The following is an 18,290-nucleotide window of genomic DNA, read 5'->3' on the forward strand; positions in this document are numbered from 1 at the left end:
GTTGTAATTAATCAGTCGCAATCAGTGCAGGACAATCATGAGATACTTTTGATCCAAGCCATTTTGTTGCTTTCTCTCTATGAATTTTTAATCATGCACTTTTTTAGTCTATTACAAATGGTCACTCTTTTTTGTGATCTTTCAGAATTAGAGCATTTAGTGAATTTGATCTTTAACTTTCTTTAACCCTGTCCTATGAGCTGATTTTATTATTTATTTACAATGTTTATTATGGTAGTGCCTGAGGAACAACTAATACTGGGGCCCTATGGTAGCCGATTGTGCTAGGTACTGTACATACTGTCCCTGTCCCAAGGAACTTACAATCTAAACAGGCAAGACAGTCAGGTCAGTGGAAAGGGCTATAACATACAAACAGAATCAACAGAGTGATGATTTGCAGATATGTTAGCTGTATCATTGTCATTTTTGTTATTTATTTGGAAGTTGAGATTTGCCAGTACAGTAAGTAGAAGTGAAAGAGAAATTCACAACTGAAATATAGGGTGTCAAAATGCAGATATCCTAGTATCTCTTTGTCTGGGAGAAAGGTTGACATCAGTAACAGTGGAGCCTACTTTGGCTCTAATATGAATGCCAAGACACACTCGCCCTTTTCTCTTATCCTCATTGTATTTAGAAATTAGAATGGGAGCTTCAGCTGTGATCTGGACAATGCAAGCTGAATTTCTTGAATGAACCCCAAATCTTGAAGCAATTTCTCAGTCAAGAACAATGAATTTGGTTTGTGTCTAGAAAGATGATGAGAACTGTGAACCAGGTTTTTCCTTAAGGTTTTATCTGTTATCAAAACTTGGCTTAACACCAGGATTGGTTTCACAACTAGGTTTAGGTTTTGTTGCCCAACTTTTGCACAGCTTGCATGAAACGAACAATTCACTTGCTACCTTTGGAAAGAGCTACATTCATTTTAAACGTCCAAGATATAATCATATACATTACAAAAAATTAGATGAGCAAGAATATTGCAAAATGGGCTCCATTTTGAGCTGCTTTTAAGAATGACATCTGATGATGTGCATGTGCAAATCTGCATGGGTACATTTAAAAACAATTAGGAGGCTAGAAAATTAGTCTAGTTGTTGGAAAAAACATTTTAGCTGGGAACATATATTAAAGAATTTGTACCGTTCGAGTGCATTTGTCTTTCAGAATGAACCTCAAAGGCTAAGAAATTACCTGAATAATTAGCTAAACAATTTAAATTACTGTATATCACTGACAAACTGATCATATATATATGTGTATATATATAATGGTCTGCAAAAATTGATGAGAAAAGCCTTGAGCCTGGAAACACTTAATCTTTGCTCATGTGAATGAACTAATACAGATATGTAAGTAAGTGTTTGTGGAATCGAGGTCATAGATTGCTGAGGGTATTGACTAGTGTTCACCCATAGAATATACCACATTTATGGGTACCTTTATAAGAAACTAGGTAAATCGTAAATGATAGTTGAAGCTTGAATGACTCACTTGGGTTTAACAGTGTTTGGATAATTGTCCTTCCATGAAATATCCAACTGTCCTTGATTTTCAAAGTTGGGATAGAAACCTGCTGAGAACAGGGTTTCATGTGACTTCCGGAATTTTCTATTTTGAGGCTGGCTATAAATTCCTTAGGCACAACCTTAATTAATTTGCCTTATATTCTGACACTTCCACATATATACCCCATGACATCCACATGATCAACTGCAGAGCCAAGTGATAACGAATGTATCCTGCACCTTTGACCACCTCACCTCTCTGCCCGCTAATCCATCTCTGCCAATATTTCATTCCTCTGAGCAGCTTTAAACAGCTATTTAAAATTTTTTCCTCCTGAATGTAGATTTTCTTCTGCAGAATCACATGGGGCATGTCCTGCAGTCCAACAAGGCTAGGAACAGAAGCTTCATATCATTAGAAAGTTACGAATTCATAGCTCCGCCCCTCCTTTTGTAATCTCCTTGGCAGGTTGCGAGATATCAGCTATCAGAATGTTACATTTTTAGGGATGGAAAAGTTATTTTTAATATATTTTAGAAACCTCTAAAAGTTCATAGTGATGATCTTCTTCCACCATGCCTGAAGAGTTGGGTTCATGTTATTAAGTCACCTTGTCTTTACTGGCCAAGGGAGTCTAATAAGAGTACAATAGTGTTAAAGCTAAACTTTATCTAAAGCAGTCTTCCTGTAAAGTATGTAGCCTGATTGTATGATAGTACAGCACTGGATGATGTGTTTATTGGCACACGTTTGGGATAACCTGCATAACTCACGACTTCATCAATCACTGGGAATGTCAAGCTTCAGAGGTGTAGCCGTGTTAGTCTGGATCTGTAAAAGCGGCAAAGAGTCCTGTGGCACCTTATAGACTAACAGATGTATTGGAGCATGAGCTTTCATGGGTGAATACCCACTTCGTCGGATGTATGCAGTGGAAGTTTCCAGAGGCAGGTATAAATATGCAAGCAAGAATCAGGCAAGGGATAACGAGGTTAGTCCAGCGAGATTGAAGTGTTCTCCTATAGGTTTTTGTATATTGCCATTCCTAATATCTGATTTGTGTCCATTTATGTAGGAGAACACTTCAATCTCGCTGGACACACACTAGCAGATTTAAAGGTAGCCATCCTGCAGCAAAAAAAATTCAGGACCAGACTTCAAAGAGACACTGCTGAGCATCAGTTTTTTGCAAATTTGACACTATCAGCTCAGGATTAAACAAAGACTGTGACTGGCTCGCCAGCTACAAAAGCAGTTTCTCCTCCCTTGGTGTCCACACCTCAACTGCTCGATGAGGGCCTTATCCTCCCTGATTGAACTAACCTCGTTATCCTGAGCCTGATTCTTGCTTGCATATTTATACCTGCCTCTGGAAACTTCCACTACATACATCTGACGAAGTGGGTATTCACCCACGAAAGCTCATGCTCCAATACGTCTGTTAGTGTATAAGATGCCACAGGACGCTTTGCCGCACTGGGAATGTGGCCATCATGCAGTGTCTTTTTTTCTCTCTCTCTGCTTAAAAAAAAAAAAAAAAAAGAGTTCTCAGCCTTGGGAGTGCAATGCCCCAGGAGGCCTGTGAACAGGTGTCAAGGGGTGGATCCTTCCCATATTGCTATATGGGAGAGGGTTTGGGCCCAGTATGAAAGACATTGAGAACATCTAAAATAAACAAAATGAAATTTACACTCTAGTTTAAAAGGCCAGCACAAGGCTTAAGTGGGATTTAAATGGTGCATAGGCTTTGGTTTGGCCCTCTATTCCAAAGTTGTCATTTACCCCTAGAGAGAGAGAAAGTCCTCATTCATCAATGGGTTAATTTTCTTCCTTCCAATTACATCCCTTTATCATAGCTTCCTTGGAATCAAAGCTCAGCTTTCCAAGAGAATTAACTCTGATTCCACAAATTAGCAATGTGTAAAACATGACATTGCAAAGTTCCCTGGTTCACTGAGCTTGATCTCTTCAGTGTACGAGTAAACAGGTCCAAAGACTTTGACCATTGTGTCCTCTCCCCATAGTTCACTACATTTTCTTGAAGGTAAGAGAAGGCAATGTTTGTGGATGAAGTATGTGCAGGGAAAGCTGGGAGGAAAATAGCACTGAGTCCATGCCCATGATGATCAGCAGGGCATTTTGATTGTTAGTAACCCTAAACCTAGGCCTCTGAATCCTAAAACGTACAACAACATGGCAAGGGTAGCAAGGTTCAGCAACACAGCAAACATCAAGTGTAATGAAGGACTGTGCTTCTGGCTTAAATCTAATAAAATTCACTATCTCCCTAAGACCAAGGTAAAAATCTGGGGAATGGGGTTTTATAAAAATGTATTGCCCAAATGTGCCATTTCACTCAGAACTGCATGCAGAAGCGGCTTGTCAGATCCAAAGTCCCCCCATGCTTTCTTAGGACTTATGCCCTGGGGTTGGCCTTCAGAGGATTATGCTCTACTTTGGGAGTGTTCAGCCTTTGGAATGTGTGGCTTTCAGAGGGCTGATAGGCTCTGAAAATTGCCTGTGCTCTCTGGGTGAAATTAACCCATGTGAAGATGACCTGGGATAATGCCTCATCACCACTATGTCCTACTCTAGCCTTCAAAATGGGATTGGAGGTGGGAGCGAAGTGGTGCGTGGGCTTTGGACTGGTTTTCTGCATGGGGCTGAAATTTCACCCTCTTAGAGCTTATCCTTTGGGGGAAAGTGATTTTGGGACAGGGACAATCTTGATGTCATTCAAGGCCAAACAATTTTTAAAAATTCCGATAAAATTATTTGGAGTCCTAAAAACAAACCACAGTTTACCGAAAAATAAACACCAAATACCCAAGAGGTTAAATTACGAAGTGGAAATACAGTCTGCATTAGAATATCCATGTCACTAGAGATGTAAAAAAACCCTGGATCAGATGTAGCCTGGCCTGGTCGCACAGGAGGAGCTGAGTTTGTCAAGGTGCGGGAGAGGCTTCCAGAGATCGTTGGAGCAATGCTATACACAGTGTCCTACAGTGCACCGTGGTGGCTGTGGGGAGTGGGCCGTACTGCTGCCTGTGCCCTGGCCTCAGATCAGCAGGAATGGATTTTACTTCTTCTGCCTCCTTGCGCTTCATCCACAGAGAACTCTCTGTGTGTGGAGGGAATTTTCCGCTCTGAAAATGGCTGCCCTTTCCGTTCCATTGTCTGGGTCAGGGAGAGTTTTTCTAGATGATTTAAACTGTTTTAAAGTCCTAATCTTTCTTTTTCAGCCTCTTTACAGCAGAATAAACTTTACACTGTATCAACTGAGCTGCAGTTTCTGGCAAGTACGGAGGAGTAAGTTAACTATAAAGTTTGTATTGGAGAGTTGAGTGAGGAAATTATCCCCTCAGATAGAAACAGCCTTAGGAGTGTGAAATTCAATCAATGAAACTCTTTTGATTCTACCTGTTACTCCATTTCCCAACTACCAACAGCCTGACCAGAGAAATCCCTCTCCAGTATATTCAACAAGACAGCACAGGGCCAAATTTTCAGGCCATTTTGAAAATGTGATGGGAGGTGTCTGCTGCTGGGGAAGTGTCTGCATTGCTTTTTTGAGAACAATTAATGTGTCAGGCGGCAGGTTTAAATCACCAAGATTTACATCTCTCTGATGGTCCAGGTTTGATATGTAAATGATGTAGAAATAAATATCTTCCCCAGGAATAGACTCTTCTTGCCACTCCATAGCTTGAGATCATCAAAGGCCTTTTCACATTTTAACATGAAGAGTATTGACTTTTTGTTAAGTTTTTTTTGACGGCCTGATCTTACAAAGTGCTGAGTGGCTCCTGGGAGGTGTGAGCACCTTTAACTCCTCTTGAGGGCAGTCAAGGGTGCTCAGCGTTTCGTGGGACCAGTCCAGTACAGAGTGATTCTCAATCATCAGCTGAATAATGAGGATGTTAAGCAGGCCCCATGTGTTGCAATATTCTGCATAGACGTCCCTTGGGATATTGCTAATCTCGTTGCTAAAAGATGAGAGTTTTCCTTTTGTCTAGGTTCTGAATTGGTTACACCTGTATTTAAACCAGGGCTTTCAATGGAGTCTCTTTTGGAATGTTTTAAAGCAAAGATCTGATGGAGGAGAAGGAAGTTGCCATTGAAGTTCCCATGGATTTAAAGAAAGAGGACGAATACAGGGCAAACGTATGGAAAGGTTTCCTCATTTCAATCCCTTATGCAGCCAGCATTGGAGGTACAGCAACGCTGACAGGAACGGCACCAAATCTCATCCTTCTAGGACAGCTAAAGAGGTATGGGAGGAAATCCTTAGGAAGCCAGGTCCCTAGGAGTACAATCGGTTTATGAAATTTCTGCTGATCTGCACTTTCTATTAGGGGGAATTCTACAAAATTAAGACATCACATGTTTGCTATAGGAAATTCACCTTTGGGCAGAGGCCAGGTATGTGAAGTTCCTGCCCTCAGAAGCAAGTTTTGGAAAAAGCAAGTGACAGTAGGGATTCAAAAGGAAATGGCTCCTTCAATCTTAGTTACAATACGTGGGTTGTCACCCTAATGCTATTGGTCCTGATCTGCAAAACACTATACATATGTTCTTGGGACTTAACCATATGCTTAAAATCAAGCACTTAGAATCACAGAAGTGTAGGACTGGAAGGCACCTCAGTCTTATGGACCCATAATCCAGTCCCTTGCATTCAAGGCAGGACTATGTAATAACTAGACCATTCCTGACTGGTATTTATCTCACCTGTTCTTAAAAACCTCCAATGACACAACCTCTCTAGACAATTTGTTCCAGTTCTTACCCACCCTGACAGTTAGGATGTTGTCCTTAATGTCCAACCTAAACCTCCCTTCCAGCAATTTAAGCCCATTGCTTCTTGTCCTATCCTTAGAGGTTAAGAAGAAGAATTTTTCTTCTCCTTTTAAAAGCCTTTTATGTACTTGAAAACGGTTATCATGTCCACTCTCAGTCTTCTCTTTTTCAGACTAAACAAACCCAGTTTCTTCAATCTTTCCTCATAGGTCATGTTTTCTACACCTTTAATAATTTTTGTTGCTCTCCTCTGTACTTTCTACAATTTGTCCACATCTTTTCTGAAATGTGGCAACAAGAACTAGACACAATACTCCAGTTGAGGCTTTATCAGTGCTGACTACAGGGGAAGAATTACTTCTCATGTCCTGCTTATAATACTCATGTTGATACATCTCAGCATGATGTTTGCTTTTTTGGCAACAGTGTTACACTGTTGACTCATATTTAGCTTGTGATCCATTATTATCCCTAAATCTCTTTCCACATTACTCCTTCCTAGGCAGTCATTTCCCATTTTGTATGTGTTCACTAATTGTTCCTTCCTAAGTGGAGTACTTTGCATTTGTCCTTATTGAATTTCATCCTATTTATTTCAGACCATTTCTCCAGTTTATTCGGATCATTTTGAATTTCAATCCTATCCTCCAAAGCACTTGCAACCTCTTCCAACTTGGTATCATCCACAAACTTTATAAGTGTACTCTCTATGCCATTATCTAAGTAATTTATGAAGCTATTGAACAGAACTGGATCCAGAACCAGTTCCTGCAGGACCCCTCTTGATGTGCCCTTCCAGCTTCACTGTGAACCATGGATAACTACTCTCCGGGAATGGTTTTCCCGGAAGTTATGCAACCACCTTATAATAGATCCATCTAGGCTATATTTCTCTAGTTAGTTTACGAACAGGTCATGTGAGACAGTATCAAAAGCCTTACTAAAGTCAGATATACCATATCTACCACTTCCCCCCATCCACAAGGCTTGTTACCACATCAAAGAAAGCTATTAGGTTGGTTTGACATGATTTGTTCTTAACCAATCCGAAGTGAGCTGTAGCTCACGAAAGCTTATGCTCAAATAAATTGGTTAGTCTCTAAGGTGCCACAAGTACTCCTTTTCTTTTTGCGAATACAGACTAACACGGCTGTTACTCTGAAACCTGCCATGTTGACTGTTACTGATGATGTTATCTTCTCTGTGTTTGCAAATTGATTGCTTGATTATTTGCTCCATTATCTTTCCGGGTACTGAAGCATATGACAAGCTGGCAGACTGGTCTGTAATTTCCCGGATTCTCCTTATTCCCCTTTTTATAGATTGGCACTATATTTGCCCTCTTCCAGTCCTCTGGAATCTCTCCTGTCTTCTATGAGTTTTCAAAGATAATCGCTAGTGGCTCAGATATTTCCTCAGTCAGCTCCTTGAATATATTGCATCAGGCCTTAATGACTTAGAATCATAGAATACCATGGTTGGAAGGGACCTCAGGAGGTCATCTAGTCCAACCCCCTGCTCAAAGCAGGACCAATCCCCAATTTTTGCCCGAAATGGCTCCTCAAGGATTAAATTTATAACCCTGGGTTTAGCAGGCCAATGCTCAAACCACTAAGCTATCCCTCCCCCAGGGGACGTGAAAACATCTAGCTTGTCTAAGTAATTTTTAACTTGTTCTTTCCCCATTTTAGCCCCAGATCCTATGTCATTTTCACTGACGTTCACTATGTTAGACGTCCGATCACTAATAACCTTTTGGGTGAAAACTGAAACAAAAAAGGCATTTAACACTTCTGCTATTTCCACAAGTTCTGTGATTGTCTTTTCCCCCCTCATTGAGTAATGAGCACACCCTCTCCTTGGTCTTCCCCTTGCTTCTAAGGTATTTTTTCTTGGTACCCTTTATGTCTCTAGCTAGTTAATCTCATTTTGTGCCTTGGCCTTTCTAATTTTGTCCCTACATGCTTATGTTGTTTTATTTATATTCATGCGTCATAATGTGACCAAGTTTCTACTTTTGTTAGGACTCTTTTTTTTGAGTTTCAGATCACTGAAGATCTCCTGGGTAAGCCAGGGTGGTCTCTTGCCATACTTCCTGTTTTTCCTATGCAGTGGGATAGTTTGCTCGTGTGCCCTTAATAATGCCTCTTTGAAAAACTGCCCGCTCTTTTGAACTGTTTTTCCCTTTAGACTTGCTTCCCATGGTTAAGTGTTTTGGTGAACCAGGGCAACAGTGAGCACTTTATAAGTTGTCCATTATGTGGTGAAAAAGGAAAACAAGGCACACACTATTTCTGTCCTGGATGGCAGTGTTGCCTAGTGGCTAGACCACTGGACTGGAACTCAGTAGACTCTGCCGCTGGGTGAATGTGGACAAGTTCTTTGTGCCTCAGTTTCTCCATCTATCAAATACAGATGATACTGACATCTTTTGTAAAGTGCTTTGATTATTATTAAACACTAAGAGGCTCCCCTATCTGAAAAAGTAGACATAGTGTTGCCAATGTAAACCTGCAGTTATGTCTCAACCATGCAGTGATCTACATAGAAGGTTCTTCCTAGACATGGATGAAAGTGGTTCTGTTTGGGTAGAGCTCTTCTGTAAGGTTCACATTCAGGCACTCTTACGGTGGGTTCTACCATGAATTAGGATTAGTTAGTTAATTTCTATAAAGTGCTAAATATTGCGTGGTGTTGTTATTTGGGAATTCCTGCAAATCTAGAGAGCTACATTTTCAAGATGTCTGTTCCAAAATGCCATTTCAAATTGTCCATTTAAATTCTTTGAAGCAGGGACTCTTTCTTACTACATACTTGTACAACTCCTAGCACAATAGGGTCCCAATCTCAGTTGGTGCTGGTTGGCACTATTGAGATATAAATAATCACCTTTTTAAAACCTGTGCAGCTGGAAAGTTTGCATGACATTTTGATCTTGATTTCAGATGTTTGTTCCCCTTCATTTCATGTGAAAGGGGTGTTCCACTCCTCAGATTAATTAGCTTTCATCATTTTCGAAGTTTTTTTCCAGAGTGTGATGTGGTGAACTTTGGATCCTGGTTTGTATTTGCATTTCCTTTAATGCTGCTTTTCCTTTTCCTGGGATGGCTATGGATCAGTTTCCTGTATGGGGGAATTAACCTAAGGTACTTTTATATCTAATCTATTTGTATGCTTTAATCTCATTATGACTACAGTGTAAATAAGCAGTTTATCTGGTCCTGTTCCAAAGCCCAGTGAAATCAATGGGAATCTTGGTTCAGGCCCTTAAACATTTCATCTGTACGTGTTGTAATAACTCAGTCCAAATTTGTTCTGCACGAAGTTAGATGTATATCATTCATGTTCAGCTAAAAGCTCCTATTTGAGTAAATTCAGTGTGATGAATAATGAAAGTGTCCTATAAGTGATGAATGCAGAGCTCATAATTATAATATTATTTTGTATTCTGATCAGAAAGTTCATGGGAGAGATTGCGAAGGGTAGACCTGGTCAGAAAAAATTGATGAAGCACATTTTTGGAGAAAAACTTTATGCACTTTTGAAAATCTCACCCAAGGCTCTCAGTTTACAGCTCGCTTTAACTAGCCTGCACATCTGAGCCTGCAAATGTTGGGCACACAGTCGTTTGGAGGTGCACATGGGCATTTGTGTGCACAGATCTGGCAGATAGGTAGTTGGCCATCCAACTGACATGCACAGTAATGTGATCTGCATGTGCAGTCAGTGAACATAGAGTTTGCAGGCTCGATTTACTGCCTGATCCTGTGCCCAGGGAAGTTAGTGGCAAAGCTCCTACTTACTTCAGTGCAAAAGCATATACAGTTTCTAAGAGATGCTTTTGAATTTGTTTTTTGTTAAAATGTTTATTGGTTTTTAACTTCAGGAGAAAAAAAGAAAAGGAAAAAAAAAACCAGGTGCACGTTACCCAAGTATATAATTATATCAGTGACACAGAAAACAGAAATTACTAGGGAACTTTTTCAATGCAATAGGAAATAACCAGTGTAAGTCCCTGATCCTTCAAACATGAAAGCATGTACGTAACTTTGTTCGTCTGATTCAGCAATGCACTTAAGCATGTGCTTAATTTTGAGTCTGTGTTCAAATCCCATTGATTTCAATAAGAGTTAATAATTGCCTTGCTGAACTGGGGCTTTAAGTAATCCCACTGAAGTCATGTATTTAAGGATTCTCTGTACTAAAAAAGTTATACTAGTGTAACTATGTTGGTTAGGGGTGTGGTGTTTTTTTAACCAATATAATTATACTGATCTAAACCCTAGTGCGGAGGTAGTTATACCAGTATAACGATGCCTTACACACCACCTGGAACTGGAATAAATTATACCAGTATAGACACTTGTTTGTGTCAACACTAGGATTATTTTGCTGCTCTAACTATACCAGTACAATTAAACTTTCTAGTGTAGACAAGTCTTAAGTGTTGGCAGGGTCAGGGCCTAGAAAAATCAAGCTAAAGAAACACAAACAGAAATTGTGCAGCCTATTAAAGAATCCAGATTTTGACCTGGTCTACACTTAAAACTTAGGCCAACATAGGTATGGCATGCAAGGATTTGAAAAATCCAACTCCTGAATGCTGCAGCTATGCGAACCTAAATCTCCAGTGTAGACACAGTTTTTATCACGGCTTTGGAGCGGAGCCCGGAGCTGGAGCGCGGAGCAGCTCCGGAGCAATGGAGCTGCAGGTTTTTGTTTGGAGCTGGAGCGGAGCCGGAGCACAGCTCCAAAGCCCTGTTTTTTATAGGTCGCCAGAAGAATGTTTCTGTTGACCTAGTACCATCACTCAGGGAGGTGCAGCAAAAGCATTTATTCAAAAGCATTTTAGATAACAAGGGGTTGTCTTGATGTCCTTGGGTAAAACTGCAGCTACTAAAAGAATCAGAGTACTGTGTAAGGGGCTGTCCATAAATTACGTAATGCATTAGGGGGTAGGTGGGTTCTTAATCTTGTGTGTTTGTTTCAGTGTTAGTGTTACAAAGGGTGGGTGGGTCTTTAACATCACCAATAAATGTGTTATGCAATTTATGGACATCCCCAATATCTATTTGAGAATCAGGAATTTTTGGATGGTCAAACATGCATCTTTATAAAGGATCTAACCATTGGACATCCATTTAAAACAACAAATGAATTAATCAGTCTTAGTATCACAGAATCGGATATCTAATGGTGTAAGTCTGGCTTTTCAAATGTAATCAAGGTCCCAGGAAGTATTAGAAATGTATTTTAACCACATGACGCTGATGGGACACGAAGCAGCTGGTGATGAATATATCATTCATATGCACACGTACTGTCTAAGAGTAGGCTGTGTACTAGTCCAGGGTTCCCTGCTTAAAAGGCTTAGCCTGGCTAATGAAGAGAAGCATATTAAAATGCCAGTCCCTGTTGTTAAAAATTCCTCACATATTTGTTCATCATCAGCGAGTGCTTTGCATAAATTAGAGATTGCCCAGAAAGTTGTTGGTGACTTGAGAAGGTGGGGGAGGGGAGGGGAGATCCTTATTTCCCACCTTGCTTTCTTTTCGATCAAGTGGCTGATGCAGTCATCTGCTAAAAGTGATGAAATCTGCAAATCTGACAACTTCACTCTCATTTACATTCTGAACAGTCTCTGTGAACACAGGCTGTGATTACCACAAATAAGCTTCTTTAATGCAGGGGCCAAAGTCTCCTTTGCATAATCCTGGGGAGAAAGGCAACACAAAGTAGGATAAATATTGCTCTTGTTTACACTAGGGAATATTACCACCAGTGAGAGCCGTAGTGTAGATAAGGCTCCTGTGGCTTCCTCTGTTTTTATCACTGCATCAATGAAACCTGCCCTGAGCAGGACCTGTCTAGTCTACCTCAAGGGACACATCTTGCTCCCCACCCTGAGTACTAATGAAATTTACATACTCATAACCCAGGGAGAATTCAGCCCAAGGGTTTCTAGGCAGCACCAGAGCTTTTCTGTTGGTAACTAGAGCCACGTTTCTGGCAGGCATCAAAAAGCGCCTGCTCAGAACTTGCAAGTGCTTGTCTCTTTGCATGTGCCTCAGCCCATCTGTGCTTGCCACATGGACAATTGGATGCATTAATGTCTGTTTGTGCACATAAATGAATGTGCTCATAGATTCTGCAAGCACATTTGTGTCTTGTCATGAGCGGGTGGGACTATCGAGCTATAATATCCACTGTCCAATACATTAATGGCTAGATTTTGCCACCTTTACTCACACTGAGTGCCATATTACTACATGAGTAGTCCCACTGATGTTTACAAGACTATAGGCCAGGTGAGGTACGACTCAGTATGAGTAAGGGTGCCATGAACATTATTTGTGGCATTATGCATAACTTGTCTGAGAGATGGGAAGTCTATTTAAGAGATTGGAAGTATTTACTATACTATGAAATGGATCCATATGATACTGGTTTTCTGAAATCACTGGTCCATGCTGTACCCTTTATTCTCCTAAACCTTCCCTGTAGCCACCCTGTGCATGCCCTGTATGGGTGTGTGCAGGAATAGTAAACATGAACATTAATGTTTGAGTTCCATTATGAACCTGCAAAAATGAGTGGTGTTTGTTATTTCTGTGTTGGTAGGCATTGCAGAAAGAAAAAGTCAGAAATAAGAGTGGATGCAGAAGACCGAGCCCGAGCAGTCATAAAGGAAGATTATCAGAAACTGGGGCCAATGAAGTGAGTCGCGAAAAGAGAACAAAAATGACACAGAAATCAACCAGGCTGGAAACAACATTTCTGGGGAGGGAAACTGAGGATATTTGTCAGAATTTGTCAGTGAATTTCCATTTGTTAGTATTTGTGACCATTTTGAGTTTGTTTTCCTCAAACATTCAGTTGCTCTGTCTTTGCTAATGCAGATAATTGCAGATAACAAACATGTAGCTCCAATATTCCACAAATGCCAATTTTCAATTGTAGATGACAATTCATGCTGTGTTAATTACACATTGTAAGTCTTTTAATCAGGAAACAGAAACAAGATCATGTGACTTATGTAACTAACCAATACAGTGTGAATTTTTAATATTCACAGAAAGCTGTTTATGAATGGTCTGCAGAGCACGTATTATTTGCTGAAGAGATTCATGATGAATATAAAGAATATAATTCAATTATTTTATGATCTGTTTGTGGGCAATTTGTGAACAGAAAATCAGATGAATTTTTGTGGAATATATTATTGATTGTGAATTATTCTCTGAGATCTATTAATCAGTCATGTGAAGAGAAAACAAGATGCGTTCGAGTTGCTTTTTGACCTGAAATGGATTATTTTTGGTTTTGTTGTTGAATTTTTGGTGGTTCTCACCCTTATAAAAGAAGATAAATATAGCTATATTTTGAAACAAAAAGTCTAAGGGCTTGTCTAGGCAAACAACTAGCAAGCAGCCAGCTGGGGTATAAATGCACTTTCTGTGTTGACCCTGCTGCAGCTCACTAAAGGTTCGCTAGCGCTTTTTTACCTACACCACCTTGACGCAGGTGTAGATGCAAGCAAACTACGGCACTTTTAGTGAGTGGCAGCAGAGTGCGTGTGGATAGTTCCAGTGTGGCAGGCCAGCGCACTGTAGATTTCCACACCAGCTTGCTGCACAGTAACTCTTGGTCTAGACAAGCCCTCAATGATTTGTTTCAAAATAGTCAAAAAGAACCATTTTGACTCTTGGAGGGGTGGAATGGGGGGAAAATCCATTTTTTCTGCCAAAAGTATGGGCTGAATTTGACCTGAATTAACTAATAGTTTCAGTGTCCCCCAAAATGCATTTTTAAAAATGAATTTACCGTTTGCCAAAAATAAATAAATCGCCCAGCCTTACTCACAGAGATATTGCGAGGGTTCACTGATGTAGGTAGCGCAGCACAAACAAACATTCTAATTATTATTCTTGTGTGCTCTAAATGAAAGAAATTGGTTTATTTTTTTCCCTTCAGTACATTATGGACCAGCCTGCAAAATGTCATTGTAAGAATCAAAGTCCCACTTTGAGTTTTAGGAACAGAGAAAGCCCATTAAGCCATGTGCTACAAATTTGATTAGCTTAAATTCAACCCAAGTGATTTCTTTTCAGTGGTTTAAGTATCCCTCCTTCCTTGTGTCTTTGAGAGGTTTTAAGGCAATATTTTGGATGTGTCTTGGTCAAATCCTAGCTCCACTGATGTCAATGGGAGTTAAGTCACTGACTTCATTCAGGTCAGGATTTTACCCCCTGGTCCTTACTAGAAATATTAACACTAGCAGATGTTACTGCAATTGTGAGACCTCACCTGGAATACTGTGTACAGTTCTGGTCTCCCATGTTTAAGAAGGATGAATTCAAACTGGAACAGGTACAGAGAAGGGCTACTAGGATGATCCGAGGAATGGAAAACTTGTCTTATGAAAGGAGACTCAAGGAGCTTGGCTTGTTTAGCCTAACTAAAAGAAGGTTGAGGGGAGATTGATTGCTCTCTATAAATATATCAGAGGGATAAATACCGGAGAGGTAGAGGAATTATTTAAGCTCAGTACCAATGTGGACACAAGAACAAATGGATATAAACTGGCCACCAAGAAGTTTAGACTTGAAATTAGACGAAGGTTTCTAACCATCAGAGGAGTGAAGTTTTGGAATAGCCTTCCAAGGGAAGCAGTGGGGGAAAAAGATCTATCTGGCTTTAAGATTAAACTCGATAAGTTTATGGAGGAGATGGTATGATGGGATAACATGATTTTGGTAATGAATTGATCTGTAAATATTCATGGTAAATAGGCCTAATGGCCTGTGATGGGATGTTAGATGGAGTGGGATCTGAGTTACCCAGTGAAGAATTTTCTGTAGTATCTGGCTGGTGAATCTTACCCATATGCTCAGGGTTTAGCTGATCGCCATATTTGGGGTCGGGAAGGAATTTTCCTCCAGGGCAGATTGGAAGAGGCCCTGGAGGTTTTTCACCTTCCTCTGTAGCATGGGGCACGGGTCACTTGCTGGAGGATTCTCTGCTCCTTGAAGTCTTTAAACCACGATTTGAGGACTTCAATAGCTCAGACATAGGTGAAAGGTTTTTCGCAGGAGTGGGTGGGTGAAATTCTGTGGCCTGCGTTGTGCAGGAGGTCAGACTAGATGATCATAATGGTCCCTTCTGACTTTAGTATCTATGAATCTATGAATCTCCTCCCTCATCAGCTCTCAGTTATTCACACCGTCAGTAGGGAATGCAGTCTACATTCTGCTCTCAGAGAGGGAAAGTCCCCATGTGTCATGTGTGAAGTTTAGTGTTATTCACCTTTCTAAACTAAGGCTTGAAATGCAGTGAAATCATCACTAGCAGTTAAAGGTGACCTGGGAAAGGTAACTTGTGTTCACTTCATTAGCATGACTGGTTTTTAATTGCATCTCTTTAAACCTTAGGTTTGCAGAACAGGCAGTTCTCTTCCTCTTCTGCTTGTTTGCAATCCTGCTGTTCTCCAGGGACCCAAAATTCATCCCAGGTTGGGCAAGTTTCTTCACTCCTGGGTAAGATTCTATTTTCAATCTGTTGTAACATTTTTCAATAGTATTTCCAGGCTTTTGAGATCCCTGTGTTTTCTGTTGTCCTTGTTTATACTGTTCTCCAGGTTTCATGGAATAAATGGAACTGAGCCTTATGTATCTCTCTAGAACCATTTTAATTGTTTATGTTTCTAAGAGGAGGTAGTGGAAGCCTTGTGGGATGTTAGTATTGAAAATGCTCACACCTATTTCCTGACAGCCCTACGGCCTGAGCTCTGGGAATGTTGTCTATTGATACATTTAGGGCCAAGTCCTGAACCCTTTGAGCAGACCATTGATTTCAGTGTGGGTTTGGACTGAATCAAGGCTGCAGGAGTTCACCCCTTAGTGCTTTTTCTCTTTGGTTTGCAACCTTTTCTCTGTTGTGACATCCAGACCTTTCTTATGTGAAGACAAAGGTTAAGAACAATGAAGGCAATAATAATAATACTCACAGAGTGAGAGCAAGTTGTCTCTGCACAGAAAAGAGACCCGCTCTATTTCTCTAGGGACACAGTTCAACAGACTATTCATATTCAGAAAAGGAGTTCACTACATGCTTGGCTTTAATGGGAATCAAGTACATACTTCACAGATTAATTTTGTTCTCAATAGTTAACAGTTACTTAAAGTTAAAGTTTAAATGCTTTGCTGAATTGGGGCCTAGAGTTTTTATATCATGCTCTTCACTTTAGAAGCTGAGCATTTTACAGAGATCATAACCAAAACAGGCCAGTGGTCTGATTTTCCTACTTCCCTGCAACCAGCTTAGGCAATCTCCCCAGACCTCCATAATCAATATTCTTCTCACACTCTCTAACAGACTGAAAGTGATTCAGTCATTCAAGCAGCCAGCACTGCCAACCCCTCCCTATTCTTTTTAAAACTAGGTTTTTGTGTTTTCAGTGTCTCTGATCAGTTTTCTAAAGGAGTCACAGCCAATCTTAGAAATGTTGCTCAGAGGGGAATTAAAAAAAAAAAAGAATCATGACCAATGAGTGTTGTTGATGTAAAATCCTAATCCTCTTTGGTAAATCCCAAGTTTTGTAAACTTTACAAATCTCAAGACTTTTGCTGCTTACAAGTGTTTCTGCTTCTCTGGTCAGGTTTGTCTCAGATGCGGTTACTGGAGTCGCCATAGTGACCATACTGTTCTTCTTCCCTTCACAAAGACCATCCTGTAAATGGTGGTTTGACTTAAAAGGTAGGTTGTAAGCCCTCGGGGTAGGGACTCTGTCCCCTTCTTCTGTGTTCTCTATAGGGTGAGCACACTGCAGGAGCTCAGCACATAATAGTAAGGCAGGGTACTCGGTCAGCAGGTATGGGGTAACATTTTGAAAAGCACCTATGTCCCATTGACTTTCAATGAGACTTCAGCACCTAAGTGCCTGAGTCACTTATGAAAATTTTACCCATATGGCTCTGGCCACCTTCATCTTTAATTGGAGATGCAGCCTGTGCAGCCCATGGGCTCAGCTCACAGCAAAGCAGCACTTGCTCTGGCCTAATGTCACCAAACGAAAGCCACTGCCATGACGTCATTTCATGCAGATTAGGGGTTGCTTTCAGGTTCCCGGAGGTTGCTCCTCAGACCCCCATTGGGTGAAATGTGGGTGTCCTTAGTTCACAGAACATGAAAGCCCTACTAGTTTACCTTTCCATATGACACAACAATTGAGTTCTCATTCAGAAGTGACCTTTTGGGGGGAGACACAGCAATTTCCTTGCTAGAAAGCTCCTACCACTTTGAGCTGCCAGTAGAAAATTAATACGGTGATGAACTTGCCCACAAAAATTACAAATGTCAGAAAACTTCCTCCTGCCAGAATCTGCCAGATGTCAGAGAGAAGAATATCTAAGTCTATTACACCAAGGAAATTGTCCTTTATGTTAATAAAAAAACAAGCTGAGAAAAAGCCCAAGAAAACCGTGACTGCTAGAACTTTTTGCTGCCTGTTTAATTGAAATTGAAATATCCATGTGTTTGTTATTAAGTGATTATCAGCTAACTTTGACACCAGTGAGTAATTTAGCTATTTTATCAGATAACAAGTTATTTGTTAATCTGTGTGTGTGTGTTTGGTGGGGATCTCTTTGTCTAGCATCAAACACTGAGAATGTGCCTTTGCTGTCTTGGAGAAGGGCCCAAGAGACTGTACCCTGGAACATTATCTTGCTGCTCGGTGGCGGATTTGCCATGGCAAAAGGATGTGAGGTAGTATTTGGAGTGCTGCCCATCATTGATGTTACCTTACTGTCATTCAGCCCTATGCCCCTGGTTTTTAAAAGGGTATCAGTTTGGTTTGCTCCTGCGATTTTGCTCCTGCGATTTTGCACCTGCAGTGTATGGCAGTTAAGACATTGAGTGACTGGATCTGACATCTAAGGGCTATAACATGCACCCCTGCCCCAAGGTGGCTG

General features: G+C 40.6%; 1 protein-coding gene across 4 annotated transcripts in view; it reads left to right on the plus strand.

Annotated features, from left to right (window-relative positions):
- The window catches only part of SLC13A3 (solute carrier family 13 member 3), a 43,392-nt gene that overhangs the window by 15,761 nt on the left and 9,341 nt on the right, over nt 1-18,290 (plus strand). For 3 of the 4 annotated variants that reach the window (XM_048819501.2, XM_048819499.2, XM_048819503.2), the window contains exons 4-10: nt 4,761-4,827; nt 5,604-5,789; nt 9,339-9,464; nt 12,940-13,035; nt 15,750-15,854; nt 16,976-17,073; nt 17,972-18,084. In XM_048819501.2, the coding sequence (XP_048675458.1) occupies nt 4,761-4,827; nt 5,604-5,789; nt 9,339-9,464; nt 12,940-13,035; nt 15,750-15,854; nt 16,976-17,073; nt 17,972-18,084 (791 nt within the window). The remainder of the gene's footprint in view (nt 1-4,760; nt 4,828-5,603; nt 5,790-9,338; nt 9,465-12,939; nt 13,036-15,749; nt 15,855-16,975; nt 17,074-17,971; nt 18,085-18,290) is intronic. The other variant, XM_048819500.2, reaches the window with a different exon arrangement.

The sequence above is a fragment of the Caretta caretta genome, chromosome 13 (genome assembly GCF_965140235.1).
Source record: "Caretta caretta isolate rCarCar2 chromosome 13, rCarCar1.hap1, whole genome shotgun sequence".
NCBI lineage: Eukaryota > Metazoa > Chordata > Testudines > Cheloniidae > Caretta > Caretta caretta.